At 46.9% G+C, this 16,618-nt stretch overlaps 3 protein-coding genes across 5 annotated transcripts; all 3 read left to right on the top strand.

Moving 5' to 3' along the window:
- Nucleotides 1-9: 9 nt before the first annotated feature.
- pomt1 (protein-O-mannosyltransferase 1) lies at nt 10-5,209 on the top strand. Of its 2 annotated transcripts, XM_037240055.1 has the most exons (21): nt 12-164; nt 417-418; nt 654-780; nt 1,006-1,112; nt 1,189-1,239; nt 1,323-1,469; nt 1,534-1,642; nt 1,717-1,776; nt 1,851-1,944; nt 2,017-2,172; nt 2,246-2,376; nt 2,452-2,547; nt 2,616-2,708; nt 2,790-2,886; nt 3,379-3,471; nt 3,574-3,691; nt 3,925-4,022; nt 4,100-4,213; nt 4,314-4,440; nt 4,537-4,714; nt 4,943-5,209. In XM_037240055.1, exons 3-21 carry the CDS (start codon nt 665-667, stop codon nt 5,115-5,117), a joined length of 2,160 nt encoding a protein of 719 aa, XP_037095950.1. In that variant the 5' UTR covers nt 12-164; nt 417-418; nt 654-664; the 3' UTR covers nt 5,118-5,209. The 2 variants fall into 2 exon arrangements, with proteins under 2 accessions (XP_037095951.1, XP_037095950.1); XM_037240056.1 differs by lacking the exon at nt 417-418 and having other exon boundaries at nt 10-164; nt 657-780.
- Nucleotides 5,210-5,812: 603 nt separating this feature from the next.
- On the top strand, nt 5,813-14,011 carry snapc4 (small nuclear RNA activating complex, polypeptide 4). 2 transcript variants are annotated; one of them, XM_037240048.1, is made up of 22 exons: nt 5,813-6,095; nt 7,058-7,168; nt 7,348-7,388; nt 7,655-7,751; nt 7,825-7,871; nt 7,959-8,075; nt 8,360-8,500; nt 8,583-8,667; nt 8,743-8,824; nt 8,936-9,043; nt 9,479-9,551; nt 9,636-9,800; nt 9,881-10,031; nt 10,109-10,215; nt 10,308-10,402; nt 10,474-10,568; nt 10,670-10,773; nt 10,866-11,906; nt 11,982-12,317; nt 12,604-13,093; nt 13,169-13,374; nt 13,566-14,011. In XM_037240048.1, exons 2-22 carry the CDS (start codon nt 7,060-7,062, stop codon nt 13,668-13,670), a joined length of 3,795 nt encoding a protein of 1,264 aa, XP_037095943.1. In that variant the 5' UTR covers nt 5,813-6,095; nt 7,058-7,059; the 3' UTR covers nt 13,671-14,011. The 2 variants fall into 2 exon arrangements, with proteins under 2 accessions (XP_037095943.1, XP_037095942.1); XM_037240047.1 differs by having other exon boundaries at nt 7,655-7,754.
- Nucleotides 14,012-14,417: 406 nt separating this feature from the next.
- On the top strand, nt 14,418-16,574 carry LOC119115515 (kazal-type serine protease inhibitor domain-containing protein 1-like). The gene is made up of 4 exons (XM_037240062.1): nt 14,418-15,519; nt 15,609-15,814; nt 15,978-16,125; nt 16,245-16,574. Exons 1-4 carry the CDS (start codon nt 15,021-15,023, stop codon nt 16,322-16,324), a joined length of 933 nt encoding a protein of 310 aa, XP_037095957.1. The 5' UTR covers nt 14,418-15,020; the 3' UTR covers nt 16,325-16,574.
- Nucleotides 16,575-16,618: the final 44 nt, after the last annotated feature.

Here is a 16,618-nt window from a genome sequence, read left to right as displayed (position 1 = left end):
GCATTACTAATCGTCACAGAAGCGTCGCTTGCAAGTTAACTTCTAGCAAAGGAAGTGTAGACGCGAAAGGATCGGAACGAACCGCACTGGCTGGCGGATTGGTTGCCGCAACTTGGCCAGGATGCTCAACACGTTTGACTGGATGGAATCGCTGTGAGCACACTGTAAGCATTGGCGTTAGCTTTACGACATGGACGCGACATTAGTGTGCTAGCGAGGCTAGCTGTAGTGTTATGCTAGCGGCTGTCATGAGGTATGACGCGCTCGTGAGTACTAAAACATTTCTTTGCATACATTATAGATTAAAAAAAACTGTTAAAAGATGAACAAAGAAATTGTTTTCAATATTTTTACACAACATAACCATAAAAATACCGTCATAACACAATGAAGAAGGAAAAAAAATGATGACATAGTGATGATCAATACATCTTTCACACAGCTGACGTATAGATGATCAATACGTCCAATACACAGATAGCAAAATTATTCAATGCATACTCAAATAGAAGTACAGATATGTAGCAAGATCTGCCAAACAACGACTCGCATTTCTAAAATCTTGTAAATCAGGTCAGTCACATCTGAAGGTGTTGCTGTATGTCAGAGTGCGCTGTAAAAAAAAAAATTCTCCCAATTTCTCAACAAACAACTAGTGTTGACAATGGTGCTGCAGCTTCCCTTGGTGGTGACCCTTCGCGTGGACCTGCTTCTGATCCTGGTGTCGCTGCTTGCCTTTTGGACCCGGGTGCACCACATTGTGCACCCCAACGCTGTTGTGTAAGCAGCACTCAGCACACTTCACAATGTCATATCTAACATACATTGTCTCTGCATGTGCTTTCGTTTGGCTGGCAACCAGTTCAATGTGTACCCTACCTACCGTCCTAAAATCTTTGGGATAGGCTCCAGCACCACTGCGACCCTTGTGAGGAGAGGCAATTTGGAAGATGCTTATAATGAGGCATGGACATGGACATGTTTGTGTTGTGTGTCTGTGTGCAGTTTTGATGAAGTGTACTACGGACAGTTTGTGTCTCTTTACATGAAGAGGATTTTCTTCATTGATGACAGTGGACCGCCACTCGGGCACATGATCCTGGCATTGGGGGGTAGGTTACCATAATGACCCTAATACCTGTCTGTGTGACTCTGTCACTGATGTGTGTGGGCGTGTGCACTTTGCAGCCTACCTCGGAGAATTTGATGGAAACTTCACATGGAATCGAATAGGAGCAGGTAGAATAACATAAACTTTGTTGCGTTTGTACATGTCTTTGTGTTTTGCATTGTTGATTCTATTTGTGTGTTTTGCGCGACAGAGTACCCATGCGGTGTGAGCGTGTGGAGTCTGCGTGTCCTCCCGGCTGTGTGTGGAGCTTTGTGCGTTCCTCTGGCGTATTGCGTTACTCTGGAGTTGGGCTTTGGTCACGTGTCAGCGTTGGGAGCAGCGCTGCTGCTGTTGCTAGGTAACCACATGTCACACTCGCACGCGCGGACGTAGTAAATTGATGTCCCTGTTGTTGTTGGCAGACAACGCTCTGATTGTCCAATCGCGACTGATGTTGCTGGAGAGCATCTTGATCTTCTTCATCCTCTTGTCCTTCCTGTCTTACCTGCGTTTCTACCGTGCCTCCAGCAGGTGAGTCCAGGCCCTCGGCGCTTTTGAACTTTGCAGGGTGGACATAGTGTGAGCTCTGACCTGTGACCTCACAGTTGGCCTGTCAGATACGGTTGGCTCCTCCTCTGTGGAACATGCTGCGCTGCCACCATAGGGTGAGAAACACAGACAGCATTCGCGCGCAGACACAATCACAAACACTAAATGTGACTTGTGTGCGCATGTTCAGAGTGAAGTACATAGGTGCCTTCTCCTACCTGCTGCTGGTAGGCATGGCCTGTGTGCACTGCTGGAAGCTAATTGGCAACACCCGAGTGAGCGGTGTAAGTGCACACATGCACACAGATGTACACGAAGCATCCCCAGAAGCACTTTAACACGTCTGTGTGTGTTAGGTGAATGTGTTTGTTGAGTGTGTGTGTCGCGGTGTGTGTCTGCTGGTGCTTCCTGTCATGCTCTACGTCCTCTGCTTTTATCTGCACCTCACTCTTCTACATCGCACTGGACCACATGACCAGCTGATGAGCCCCGCCTTCCAAGCTAGCCTTGAGGTACACGTGCGTGTGCGTACTCACACACACACGTATTGAAAAATACATAATGCTGATCGATTGTATCATTCAGGGCGGTCTGTCACGGATCACGCAAGGTCAGCCGCTGGAGGTGGCTTATGGTAGTCAGGTGACTTTGAGAAGCTCTGCCTCCCATTCAGTCCCATGCTGGCTGCATTCACACAAAGCCAACTATCCAATCAGGTTACTTGCCGCCAGCTCACACAGACCAGCAGCCAATCAGATGGCACCTTGCGAACTCTGTGTGTGCGTGTGCAGGTATGAGAACGGTCGTGGCAGCTCTCACCAGCAGCAGGTGACCTGTTATGCCTTCAAGGATGTCAACAACTGGTGGATTGTCAAGAATACTGACAGGTAGGTGACCCGGTGGGTGGTTAGTGTGTACGGTCAACGTGTGTCAACGTGTCCGTTGCGTGCCTCAGGGCCGACCTTGCCGTAGGGCATCCTCCTCGCACAGTGCGTCATGGCGACATTGTCCAGCTGCTTCACGGGATGACATCGCGATTCCTCAACAGGTAATCGATCGTCATCTGACGATGCATTCGAGCATGCCCGTGAGCACGGTAGTTACTTTTGTGTTTTGTTGTGTACGGCAGCCACGACGTCGCAGCCCCAGTCAGCCCCCATGCCCAGGAAGTATCGGGCTACATCGACTTCAACGTGTCCATGCCCGCGCAGAACCTTTGGAGAGTGGTAGGTCACCTCACCGGAACTTATTGGCTCATAAAACAAGCAGCGCCGAAAATTAATACATGTAAATTTAATCCGAAAGGCATATGTATGGAATTAGCCGATAAAGACTCAAACAAAAGGCATTTTACTGTAGTTATAGTTCCAGTTTTCTTAGTTTTTTATACATAATTATTATTTTTTTTTAAATATTTTTTTTATGTTTTTATTTATTTAATTGATAAAATATTTTTTTGTTTGTTTATTTTATTAATTTTGTTCGCTAAAATAGCCTTGGCGTTGCCAGCTAATGTAGAATCTGTTATAGTATGTACGATCAAGTTAAGCATTTCGTAAAACGCTCATGGAAATTGTGAAACAAGAGTTAATTTCCATACGACGTTTGGTTCAACACAATAACAAGTCTTTTGTCAACATTCATGAAAGTGATGAAAATGACGACAATGATGGTTGTTACGATGATGATACTGATGATGTTGGTTGCGGGCGTTTCAGGACATTGTGAACCGCGAAGATGATTCCGAGGTGTGGAAGACCATCTCGTCAGAGGTTCGCTTTATTCACGTCAACACGTCAGCAGTCCTCAAGGTAGGAACAAGATGTCGCCTCACACACATCATCACCCACATTTACCGTACTCCTGATTCACACAAACCTATCTGTGAATATGTGCGTGCGTGTGCGTGTTAGCTGAGCGGCTTGTCCCTTCCAGACTGGGCGTCGGGTCAAATGGAGGTGGTTGGAGAGAAGGTGAAAGGTCACAGCAGCGGCGTGACATGGACAGTGGAGGAGCACAGATATGGAACCAGTACGCCCAGGAAACACTCACCACACTTTATTATTGACCACAGACACCTTTCATACTGTTCAGTGTGCCAACTTCTTAGGTAACAATGGCAGAAGGCAGCCTGCGTCACTGGTTACACTTTATTGCCTTAAAAGTAAAGGTCGCTGTCCCTGGTGCTGATTTAATGTTTTCTATATGCCGGAACCTGCACCAACCATGGTAAACATATAGTGTGCATGTTCACATGTTTCCAGGTGAGGAGCAGAAGGATAGGGAGGCGGAGCTTCACTCCCCTTCACACATTGACGTGAACCGGAAAATTTCCCTGTGGTCCAAGTTTCTGGAAGTTCAGGTTGGTTGTAATTGCCAAAGATGATGTTGTATGGTGCTGTTGTGGAAAGTGATGTCAGGCTGTGATGTCACCACTAGTGGCGGATGTTGACGGTGAAACAGGAAGACAATGAGCACAAATATAGCTCCGCCCCTTTGGAGTGGATCACCATGGAAACAAACATTGCCTACTGGCTCCACCCATCCACAAATGTGAGACACACACACAAGATTGTCACGTGTGTGTCTGAGAGATTATAACATCTATGTATGAACATAACGAGTGAGTAACCTGCGTGTGTTTGTGTGTCAGGCTCAGATTCACCTAATTGGTAACCCCATATCATGGGGTGTGGCCAACCTCAGCCTGCTGGCTTATCACATCATGGCAGCCATTTACCTGCTGAGGAGGAGGCGGGGCTTCAAAGACTTACCTGAAGGTACACGTGCACACACATTAACCAACAAACATCCCATGCTACTAATTTTAACGGGTTTTTGTTTGTGTGTGTTTGTCCGTGCACGTGCGTTTGCAGCTGCGTGGGAGCGTTTCAGCTTGCTGGGCGTGTTGTGCGTTGGCGGCTGGTTGTTGAACTTTCTTCCTTTCGCGTTGATGGACAAGCGTCTGTTCCTTTACCACTACCTACCCGCTCTCGTCTTCCTGCACCTGCTCAGCGCCGCCCTGCTGGAGCACGTGTACACACACGTACTCAGGTACATGCACACACACGCAATAGCCGTACATGTGCACATACAAGAAAAGTAGCCCTGTTACACAGACATGGGCACAAACACACGCACCTGCCATGGACGCTCATACTGTAGTTTGGCATTGACATCATCCATGCTAAAAACAAACCTCATTGCGAGGGTCACCATGTAGAAGAACAAGGATTCATGTGACTGTGTCTGTTGTGTGTCTGTCCGTTCATGTGTTTTCAGCAAGGACGCACACCGCCGCGTGCTGCTGGCATGTGCATTTGTTGTGTTGGTGTGCGTCTTCCTGTCCTATTACATCTTCAGCCCTTTGACCTTTGGGAGCCCAGAACTGTCGGCCGATCAGCTGCGAGCGCTCAAATGGAGGCGCTCGTGGGACATCTTATATCGACGCCGCTAGACTCCTCCCCCCTCATGACATTATACAGAGGGGGGCAGTGCGTGCAAAGACGCCACATCACTTAATACACAATAAAGTTCAAGTTTATTTTTGCTCACTTTGCTATTTTTTTTAATCACTTCTCCCGTCTATTCCTTTTGTAAAGCTCTTGTTGTCATTTGGCGAGCTGGGCTCAGGTTCAACCTGGACTAGTTACCGACCAATTCAAAAGAATATAAAACAGATTTTGCTTCAACTAATACACAAATTGCATTTAAGAACTGGTCTCACCTCATTGGCAGCAGTAACCTCAATATAAACATACACTGTAGTTGCAGAGCCCACAAGCACAATGATCAGGATGAAATTTTGATAATTCCTCTTTAAAAATCAAACTGTTGCAGTTTACCAAGATTCTTGGGATGTCTGGTGTGAATAGCTTCCTTGAAGTCATGCCACAGGATCTAACAAGGGACAATCAAAAAGCAAAAATTTGAAAAATAAATTTCAGTGCAACTATTTGCTGTTTTTTTTTTTAAAATCATAATTTGCTATTCTTAACCTTTTTCCGCCATTTCTCAGTAATATAGTAAAAATTAGTGTGATGTATATTCACTTTACAAGGCAATTTACAGCAAGTGCCCCTAAATCTACTTGCGCCCTTAAATAAATAAATTAAATAAGTCAACCCGGAAGTAAAGGGCGGACCACCGGAGATGACGAATAAGGAAGCCATTGAAAGTCCGACCGCTTACCGTCACTTATTTTTGTGTCTATGACTATTTTGGGCCCTTCCTTTTACATTTTTGAAATTCTCTGACGTTTTTAAACGTTCTTAGAGCACGTTATTTGTGATGCAGTGCTGAGCCGCTATGTTGTAGGTTTATTATTTTTTTGCGCTGGAAAGACGCCAAGGCTGCTGGGTAATACGCCAAAATACGAAACCCAAAAGAACATTGATGGAACGACTTGGAAATTAGTACTAAGTCTAATAAAAAGGTACGTCAGACTACCCGCCTCAATAATAAGCGTGTACTTTTACTCTCAAATACTGTCAATAGATAATGTGGTAAATGAAGTGTACTTGTATTGTGATGTACTGTTGTGTAAGGTGTGTTGTGGTAAATGAAGTGTACTTGTAAAGTACTGTCATGTACTGTTGTGTGTCTACTTTGCCTGCGTGTAATCTTTGTATGTACTACTACTACTACTACATTTATGGTGACCATACTCTGCCTCGAGTTACTGAAATGATTGGTAAAGATGACATACTTTCTAATATATTCAAAGTAGGGCTGCATGATATTGAAAAAAAAAACCATGCAATATGCCATATGATGTTACATATTGCAGTATCGATATTATTGCGCTATAAGTAAAGTTGTTTGTATTGTTTTCTTATGTAATATGGTTATTTAGTCATGGTAGTGTCCTTAAAGATACTATCTCCTATTGGGTGGCGCTGCACATTAAGTTTGCACCCAATTTTTCAGTTAGATTACAGCATACATTTCCATATGAATGTATTGCACATATTAATGTCACTTCAAGTTTTCTTTATCATAATTGTTTTCTTGCCCATCCTGTGTTCCTGGGTCTAATAATAAGAAAGTCAAATTTGCTTCTGAACCCTCTCCTCGCACAACTTTTGAGTGTTTTACTGTCTTTATGAGATATGAGACCTCTGTCCGGCACCTTTATCAGACACTGAAACATGTTTCTAGAGTTGCACAATTGCAATCAACTTATTATGGAATTGTATGTGGTTCTCAACTTGAAGTGGGCACAAACCCAAATTTTTGTAGATTAGTGCTGTAATTATTTTAATAATTTATTTATCTGTCGATTTGTTTATGGTAAATTGATTAATTCGATAAAACATCTGCATGCTTGTGTACTAATACACGTGTCCATGTTATTTATGATACTAATTTTTTTTTTCTTTCTGTGTTTATGTGTAGTCATGTCGTTGTGTGAGCAGAGAGAGAGGATCCAGCAACAAGTGGAACTTTTGCAGAGACGTTTATGTGCCAGCAACGATGAACTGCTACAAGTCAGCAGCGACGACACAGGTTATCTCTGCACTTTTGACACGTTTGATTGATTTTGTTTCTGTCAAATGGAGGCGAGCCAAGTTTCATCCAAAAAGTGTCAACAAAAGGTTCCTGTTACTTCCTGTTTGATGACGCTAACAGTATTATTGACTGTACTGTGACCCTCTTGTGATATTAACATCTTATCTCTCAATTAGATGACGAGTCCAGTTTTGACACAGACCAGGAGGCGGGGCAGGTAATACACACGTGCACACTAGTGCCCCTCAATTTTTATTGTGGTTACACTCTTCCTGAAAATTAAAAAGAATTAAACCGTTTTTGTCACCGGTTGTGTTGCTTGTTGTGCTGCTACCAGCCTTGGCCGCCTGGGGGCATTAACAGAGTTTCTTCTTACGCCATAAATAATCTGAATTTTGGAATTGAGCACAGCAACACTAGATAGGACAAGGTTCTCATTTCACAAGTTGAATGGTAGGTGTGTATTTGTGTGTGTACGTTCAGTCAACTGCAGGTTTGCTGGCTGAGAGGCAAAAAATCGAGACAGAGATCCAGAACCTGGAGGAATTTCTGGGACCACAAAGCACCATCACTGTGTCAGGTAGTTGCGACTTCCATTTCCTCTCGTGTGCCTGTTTGTCGACTCACTGTCATCGTTTGTGTGTGTTTGTTAGATGATGATGATGATGATGACAGCATCAACAGCAGCAGTGAAAGTGAGGTCAGTAGAGCGTCAAACATTTTTGAACATGTAACCGCTCAACAGCATGCTAACTTGCCAAAACCTATATGTGTGTGTTGACGTCAGCTGGGTCTGTCCAATAATGTGGACTCGTGCCTTCAAATGAACCTGGTGTACCAGCAGATCCTTGAAGAGAAGCTCAAGCAGCTGGAAACGTTGCTGTCGCACAACCAACGACAACAGGTCAATAAGGCACAAGCATACACCCAAGCACACCAGGGGGTTAGGGTTAAAGCTCTACTTGGGCACCAGCCTACCTCCTCTGTGGCCCGCAACCACTGGGTTGATATTTTTAGATATCTTCAAAAAATATATTCAAACACATTTCGTAGCAGAGCATATCCAATTGTGCATTATCACCATGGAAGGAATGCAATGATGGCTGCAAGTCACAGACACACACACACACGCACACACACTAGTCATCATACAAATGTGTGTGTGTGCACATGTGTCTGTTCACATAGAGGGAGGCACTGTCTCAACTGTCTGGGCCAGTCAGAGAATCTTCCAAAGAAGAACTTGCCTCTTCGTCGTGCCCAAAGCAGAGCAACTTATTCCTGGGTCACTTCTTGAAGCCGTACTTCAAGGACAAAGTCACCGGCCTGGTGAGGCCTTCGCCTCATCAGCACTTAACTTTTCAGTTATGTGACCTTTCAACAATTGCAACGCCGTTCCGTCCGCCCTTAGGGTCCTCCTGCCAATTGTGATACAAAGGACAGAATGATGAAGATGAAGGGTTGCCTCGATAGCAGCAAGGTGAAAGTCAAACGATGTGAGTACTGTCACCATGGCCACGGTCCACATTGTCAGCGTCTGCCAGTCTACATTGTCTTGCTTGTGTGTTCAGGGGAGGGTTGGCAGAAGACGTTGCTGATTGACGCGGTGACCAGAGACAGTATGAAGAGACTCATCCAGCCCAAGCTGTCCAGGTTAAGTGTATCATCCACCTCCTCTTTCTCCTCCTTTTTTTTCTTCTCCCCAGTCCTTCTCTTCTTCATTCATTGTTTCAACATTGTCTTCTTTCTCTTGATGTTTCTCAGGATGGACTACCTGAGTCAGAAGTTGACGTTATCGGACATATCGGAAGATGACAAGCGGCAGCTCAAAATTCAAATTGAAAATCTGGAGAAAGACATCAAATCCATCAAGTATGATGTGTTTACAGCGGGACCTTTGTTTTCGTGATGAATCGGTTCAAGAAAATCTGAAAATCTAAAATGTACCAAAAGCCATAATTCTCATAGGATATCATGTATTGGGGGTGTCCAACTCTGGTCCTCGAGGGCCACCAGCCAGTCTGTTTTAAATGTTTCCCTCCTCCAACATCCATGATTTAAATACTTAGCATTGTTCTCAGGTTTCTGTAGACTTTGCTGATAGAGTTGCTGACAGCTGATATTTTTGAAAAAGATTATGTAAGTCCCAAAACAGGGACAACTTTTTGGCGAAAGAATTTATCAAAAAACAAATCATACGCCAACCAAAGTTCTTCTGCACTTCTTCATATCTGGCATGTTATTAGCAGTCTGTTTGAGTGTGCTTGCGCTGACACCGACTGACACTCATTCGCTGTGATTGGCCAGAGAGAAAAAGGAGGAGGAGCTTGTTGGGAATCAGTACGATGACCATGACTGGCAGAAGATTGCCAAGATCGATGTACGTGAGCGCCGGTTGAAAATTGTCCGCGACTGCTAAGCTCTTCCTCTGGACCTAATAGCGTGTGGCTAATACATTTGTCAGTTTGAAGGCCTTCGCGAGACGGACGACATTCGTCTCTTCTGGCAGAACGTTCTGCACCCCGCTGTCAACAAAACACGCTGGAGTGCTGATGAGCTTCAGCAGCTCAAGGAGGTCAGCAGCAGATACAAGGAGACCAACTGGCACCTCATCGCTCAGGAGTTAGGGGTGAGCAGGGAGGAGCTCCCTCAAACCGTAGATGGATCACGCTGAGATTTTGTGGTGACGCGCCTATGTTGTTTTATCAGACGGGCCGCACCGCCTTCATGTGCCTGCAGACATTCCAGAGATTCATCTCATCCTCTCTAAAACGCGGTGCTTGGACCCCCGATGAGGACCAGAAACTCACACAGTTAGTCGAAAAGATGCGCATTGGGAACTTCACACCATACACGCAGAGTAAGAACGCCTGTGGTGCCCCGCCGCACGGACGCTCCCCTGACGCTCCCCTGACAACCCTTTTCTTGTTCCCTCAGTCAGCTACTTTATGGAGGGTCGAGACATCTCTCAGCTCATCTACAGATGGAGTTCAGTTCTGGACCCCCAGCTGAAGAAAGGACCCTGGTCCAAAGAAGAGGATCAGGTCTGCTGAACGGTGACATCATATGATTCTGAAGACTGTCCAATCTACGCGTCAAAGTTGAATGTCCACTTGCTTTCTCGCGCCCTTCACAGCTGTTGCTGAGAGCAGTTAAACGCCATGGGGAGAAGAGTTGGTGGAAAATCCGCTTGGAGGTTCCAGGACGCACCGATGGAGCTTGCAGGGACCGGTGAGGAAGACCAGCATCGGGATAGATGAAACTGACTCGACTGTCGTGACTGATTCTGATCTGTCCCGCAGATATCTGGACTGCCTAAAGGAAGGAACCAAGAAAGGAAGTTTTGATTCTCATGAGCACCAACTCCTCCTCCAGCTGCTGGAGAAACACGGTGTCGGTCTGTGTCCATTGTTCTCACCTCGGTTATTGTGTTATTGTGCTACCAACAGTTGTGGACATTTTGTGTGTGCTGACGAATGTTTATCACATGGTCGGCAGGTTGCTGGGCAAAGATAGCAGCAGAGATTCCAAACCGTAATGACGCTCAGTGTCTTCGAGAGTGGAAAAAAATGATGAGACGTGCAAAAAGGCGGCCTTCATTGGTACAGAAAAGTCAATTGCATTCAGTGTTAACACAACTCACAATGGAACCTCTTCATATTTGTGTGTGTGCATGTATTTTTGTCACCAACAGGACAACCCACTCACAAAAAAACGGCGGCGTCTGCAGAAATGCAAAGAGGAGGAAGAGGAGAAAGAAGAGGATAGCAGCCAGGAAGACACTGATGAGGACCAGATTCCATACATGGACAGTAATGACGAAAAGGAAGAAGAAGAAGAGGTGGAGGAATTAGTGGGAAATAATAAGGAAGAGAAACAGGAGGAAGACCATTATCTGGTCCCACCCATGCATGAGTGGGTCCCACCGAAAGAAAGTCAAGAGTTCAGTTCCCCGAACACGCAGCTGGTGACGCTGGAACCCGCACCTGGCCACCACCAGTCAAGACCAGCACACGTACGGTCCACGGTGGTGGCCAAGTTCGGCCGCTCGGTGGTAGTGGGTCCTCCTCCCCGTGCGCTGAGCTGGGAGGAACGCCACCTGGACGGCGGCATGATGATGATATCACAGGAGCAGCTGTGTTCACACCTGTGTAATAAGTGCAAAAACCTCAACCCTCGCCCCAAAAAGGGGTCCCGCATGACAGATACGGTGATGGACTACATGCTGCAGGCGGCCGTGTTACCTTGGGTGGGCAACGTCCTCACGCCCAGCCAGGACACACCCACGCTGGCTGATGCCCTCGGGGACAAAACAGCACTGAGTTCCACCCTAGTCTTCAAGCTCCTCCTACAGGCCATGATGATAGACATCTCGGGCTGCAAGGACGTCATTCTCAAGCGGGGTTGTGAGAAGCAGCTCCAACAGCCGCCTCGGCAGAGAGCGCCTCTGCCGCCTCCGCGCTCACCGCAGCGGAGGTCCGGCCAGATTTCTCAGCTGACATCCCAGCAGAAGCCCCAACGGAAGTCCCCGGGCTTCAAGAACCCCAACACTGTGGCAGCCATGTTGCGCTCCACACGGGCCCGCCCCCCAGATGCACAGCCAGCATTGATAATGCGACAGGCTCCGCCCACTCTCATCCATCCGCAGTCCCATCCTTCAGTTTTCCTCTTGCCAACGCCCCCTTTATTGACCATGACACCTCGAGCTCCACCTCCATTTCCAGTCCAATCAAAGGTAAACCGTTTTCTCTCCAATATCCATCGATTGACATCTGTTTATGGTGATTGACACGCTTCTCTGTCCCCACAGACGTTGCCTCACCTCGTGCCCCTCCTCCCCCGCCCCCCTCCACCTCGCATCTGTCTGCTAACGTCACCCCCTCTTTCTGTGCGCTTAGTGTCCTCGCCCCTGCCTGTGGTCCCCGCCCAGGCCACGCTCCCTCTTGGTTCACCCCCTCCCAACTCATCTGTCGTACTTTCCTTGGCACGGCCCACCTCCACTGTCACTACTGACCATGCCAACCCCATCCCTGAGCCGCAACCCACGGGGAAGAAACGGGGGCGGGAAGAAGATTCTGGGGCAGGTCTTCCCACCGATGGAGGGAAACGCGCTAGAAAGCCAACTCACAAGGCCCTTGAATTACAGGTCCGATTTTTATTTATGGCCAGCCCTCCTTTTCTCCCTCCAATTTTTTCGCATTTCATTGTTAGATATGTCGGATTGCATGAGCATGCACACACCCACGTGCACACACACCCTAACACTCGCATGCATGGACACAAGCACGTACACAGACACACGTGCATGCAACACACTTACATTCATGCGCACTGGTGGACATCCACACACGTACGCATGTACAAATCCCAGCATGGATGTACGAACACAAACAAGGACAGGCACTGTTTTAATTGCGATTGTCTGCCAGCAGGCTTCTGACGCCAAAAAGAGGAGACGAGGTTGGCATAAGTCCAACACCAAAGAGGGTGGAGCCACACAGGTGACTCTGCTACCCTGGGTGCAGGCGCCGGTTCGGTTTGCTCCTGCCAGTGGGTGTGTCCAGCTCCTGCAATCACCCCCTCTTGTGCGACGTGCGCCCCTTGCACCCCTTCCCTCTGCCAGCGGCCCCTCCCCCGTGAGGTCTGAGGTTGCTGCTCTGAACGTCGATCCCTCCCTGGTGTTCCTGGAGTCACCAGCAGCGGTTGGTGATTGGCTGAGCGGCCGAGGAGGCGTGGCCGTGCCCACACGAATGGGCGTGTCTCTGCCCTATCTGCCTCCGTGCAGCAGCAGCCTCAGCGCGCTCACTTCCATCCTTGCCAAAAAAATTCAGCTCACTGAAAAGGCCGCGCAACTTCAAAAGAGCTATGCCCAGACGCAGGCAATGCCCTCTCCCCTGCCTGATGCTTCCTCTGACCAAACAGGTGTGCAAACGCACACATTCATACGTGCGCACACACACAGTGTGAATAACGTTGTTTTCCTTGATGTTGGTATAGAGTCTTTGCTGCGTGCGTTGGTGAAGGATCGTTTGGGCTCCAATCCAGCATACGTGCTGTTGAAAGCTCGATTCTTGTCCATGTTTGCCCTCCCTGCCCTCCTGGCCACTATGCAGCCTGTTGCCACGGCGACATCTCCACGCACGCTGCCGTGTGATGGCAAAAAAGTGAAGACGAAAGAAAATACACGGCGGCGGGACGTTCCTGTGAGTCGACACTTTCACACACACAAAAGTATCGCCTTGTGTTTGTGTGTGTGTGTATGAGATTGCAAACTGAATGCTTGAGTGTACATGTGTGTGTGTAATTGCAACCTGCACGTGAGATTGCAAACTGAGTGACTGCATGTGTCACTGTTAACCTGTGTGTTTGTGGTATGTGTGTCTGTGTCACACAGAAGTTTGCATGTGATGGCTCAGGACCTCCTGCCAGTCACTTCTCTGGAATCGGCACCAATGGCGCCACCCAACCACGCCCCAGTGAAACTATCAGCAACCAATGAGAAGTTTTGAATGTTTGAGTGTTTCTTGTTTACACGTGTGCTTGAAGTTGTTAAGATGAGTTCAGGAGTGCCTGTTTTGGTCATTGTTTGTTAATAAAGTTATTTAAGTAAAATTTGACAATGTTTTCACTAATCTAATCAACTCTATCGGATTGGATGATATATAAATTGTTTCATTTTTTTGATTGGTATCGGATCGCTGATGTCATTTATGATGCGCAAATTGAGGCGTTACGGCAGTAGTGTTTTCCACATAAGTTGTGGATGCTTCCACAAATGAATTTTGGCACTACTTGTCTATGTACCCATCGTATTAGAGTACCTTGTTTTTGATGCGTAGAGATTGATGTTTGCTTATGTTGAGTTCCTATTTGGATACTGGAAATACAGTAAGTGTGCATGTTTTTCATTGAAATAATAATTCCACGAACAGCAGTTGTAATTTAATGCATTGCATGTTTTGAAAGTAGCCACATTGTAAAAGTCCAGTTTTCCTCCATAATTGAATGATTTGGATACAATAACACTTTACAATAACAGCTTTCCGAAATCTTGTGATCGGGTGATTGATTATGATTTTAATTAGTGATTGTGATCAACCTAAAAAATTCTGATGTAGAATCTATCTTAAAGGGGGGAAAATGTGTGGTTTTTTTGTCATCATGTGTGGGTGGAGTTTGGTAGGCAGCGGCATGCCACAAACCAACACAAACCTAACATTTGTGCTATTTGCAGAGCGGTCACACTTAAGTCCGAAAGAGGTCGAGGGTTAGGAAACTAAAAAGACCGCACCATGCCATTCTCTTTTTTTGGGGGGGTTGCAGAAAAAAGATGAAAAGATTGTCTCGCCATTGCCTCAGAATTACTGGAACCCTCCTAGAATAGCCACTTTCTTTTCAAACATTTTTTTTCATCTAGGTGGTCTGCAGACCTGATGAGTGCAACAGCTGTTGGTGTCTGGATTTCTTTGTGAATAGGGGGACAGTGAACTACAGTACGGCTAAAACAAAGAAAGGGACAAAAGGTACAATAAAAGTTATTTTTTTTTGGGCAGTTTGGACTTTTCTTTTTTATGCATTATCTGTCTTTTTAAAATATCGCTGGAAAAAAGTGACAAGAATCCAAAACACACTTCCGGTTATGCTTTTACTTTAAAGGAACAAACAGGAAGTGTTTGTGTTATTATGGCGTAATGACACACGTGCCGTTGGAAGCAGCGCGAGCGGCTCAGATGGTTTCAACTTGAGAAGAACAAAACAAAAGTTAGTTTCTTCTCCTGACATTTTGCGTCTCGTACCATCCGTTTTGTGTCTGACGGAAGACTTTTGGTAGGGCAGAGTTCGAGCAGTCATGTTTCTGCCAGTTGTGATTTTGCTCCTGGTTCTCTGTCCGAACCCACATCTGTGCCGGTCCCTTGAAAACCAGCCTTCCAGCCCTCCGCCCACCGCCATCACCGATGCGACGACCGCTCCGGCGGGCTGCGGCCCTTGCCAAGCCGACTTATGCCCGCCGACTCTTGGCTGTCGGGCCGGCGTGGTCAAGGACCGTTGCGGCTGCTGCTTGGAGTGTGCCAACCTGGAGGGGCAAGCCTGCGACCCAGGAGGTACCAATGTCCGATTTGGACTCTGCGGCGCCGGGCTGCGTTGCCAGGTGGATCCCAGACCTGCTGGATGGGGACGGGGCCACGAGGAAGAGGAGGAGGAGGAAGAAGAGCAAGTGTGTGTTTGCGAGGAGCGCGAGGCGGTGTGTGGAAGTGACGGAGTGACGTATGCAAACATGTGCCACTTCAAAGAGGCTGCATTTTCGGATCTCAAACTGCACACCAGGGGGAGTGGTCCCTGCAAGACTGGTATGTAGAGCACATGCACACATGTCTCACAAATGCACAACACACACACACATAAACAGACTCAACCCTAACCCCCTCCCTTGCCACAGTTCCAGTGATCAAAGTGGGCCCAAAAAGTCAAGTGAATGGGAGCGGCAGCCATCTTGTTTTCCTGTGTGAGGTATTCGCCTTCCCGATGGCGGCGGTGGAATGGCGTAAGGACAAACGAAGTGGTGGCGACAAACTGGATGAGGACGAAGGAGACAACCACAATGACATCGTCCTGCCCGGAGACGACCCGCACATTTCTGTGCAGGTGACACGTGCATGCATGACACTACAAAAGAACAAAGCATAACAAATACCAGGAAAATGAATGAAATGTTTGCCTCACATAGAAGAACGTTATCTTCGATTTTTATTTGGCATGAACGCGAGGAATAAATTTGGGGCTAGCCTTCCTTGATGTGCATCTCCAGAGTCGCGGCGGTCCTCAACAATTTGAGCTCTCCAGTTGGCTGCAGATTGAAGGGGCGGAGCCTCAAGACTCAGGAACTTATCACTGCATAGCCCGCAACAGACTTGGCTCTGTCTCTGCCTCTGCTGCGCTGGGGGTCCTGCCAGCAGGTGAGGAAAACACTCGCCACTTGATTCAATGCTTTCTTCCGATCGACCGCCCAATATATTGCTCTGATTGGTCGCACAATGATACTTCTCTCCTGATTGGTCATGTTTTTGTTCTTCAGAGGAGCTGTCATCCTACTTGGCCAATCACGTATCTGTCATGAAACAGCTGAGTGACGCCCTGGACTACGACCTCTATTGATGATGATGACGATGATGTTGATGTCTGCTCCTCTGGCCCACCGTTGACTGACCTTGAATAGTTTACATAGAGAAAGATAAACTGTAAAGATACAAAGATAGATGAGGTTAAAACGTGTGCTGATTTGTATTTTTAACAGCAACGTGATTGGCGGTCTGTGAAGAGGCGGCGCTTCCGCATCAAATCCAAGCTATACAAAACATATCGAAACAAAATAAAAATAAAACAACTGTTACATACTTAAGTCAAACTGAAGAGTGTCTTGTTGCTTTGCTATACAAACAGCAACTACCG

This window comes from Syngnathus acus, chromosome 21 (genome assembly GCF_901709675.1).
Source record: "Syngnathus acus chromosome 21, fSynAcu1.2, whole genome shotgun sequence".
Taxonomy (NCBI): Eukaryota; Metazoa; Chordata; class Actinopteri; order Syngnathiformes; family Syngnathidae; genus Syngnathus; species Syngnathus acus.
The sequence above is the reverse complement of the archived record's forward strand: the minus strand, read 5'-3'. Positions and strand labels throughout refer to the sequence as shown.

Excerpts from the sequence above, each read along its gene's own strand:
- pomt1 (XM_037240056.1), top strand. The coding sequence starts at position 665 with ATGGTGCTGCAGCTTCCCTTGGTGGTGACCCTTCGCGTGGACCTGCTT. Across the intron at positions 1,113-1,188 it reads CATGATCCTGGCATTGGGGG|CCTACCTCGGAGAATTTGAT; the intron begins GTAGGTTACCAT and ends TGCACTTTGCAG. Across the intron at positions 1,777-1,850 it reads TGCTGCGCTGCCACCATAGG|AGTGAAGTACATAGGTGCCT; the intron begins GTGAGAAACACA and ends GCGCATGTTCAG.
- snapc4 (XM_037240047.1), top strand. The coding sequence starts at position 7,060 with ATGTCGTTGTGTGAGCAGAGAGAGAGGATCCAGCAACAAGTGGAACTT. Across the intron at positions 9,801-9,880 it reads TCATCGCTCAGGAGTTAGGG|ACGGGCCGCACCGCCTTCAT; the intron begins GTGAGCAGGGAG and ends TTGTTTTATCAG. Across the intron at positions 13,375-13,565 it reads CACGGCGGCGGGACGTTCCT|AAGTTTGCATGTGATGGCTC; the intron begins GTGAGTCGACAC and ends TGTGTCACACAG.
- LOC119115515 (XM_037240062.1), top strand. The coding sequence starts at position 15,021 with ATGTTTCTGCCAGTTGTGATTTTGCTCCTGGTTCTCTGTCCGAACCCA. Across the intron at positions 15,520-15,608 it reads GAGTGGTCCCTGCAAGACTG|TTCCAGTGATCAAAGTGGGC; the intron begins GTATGTAGAGCA and ends CCCTTGCCACAG. Across the intron at positions 16,126-16,244 it reads GCTGGGGGTCCTGCCAGCAG|AGGAGCTGTCATCCTACTTG; the intron begins GTGAGGAAAACA and ends TTTGTTCTTCAG.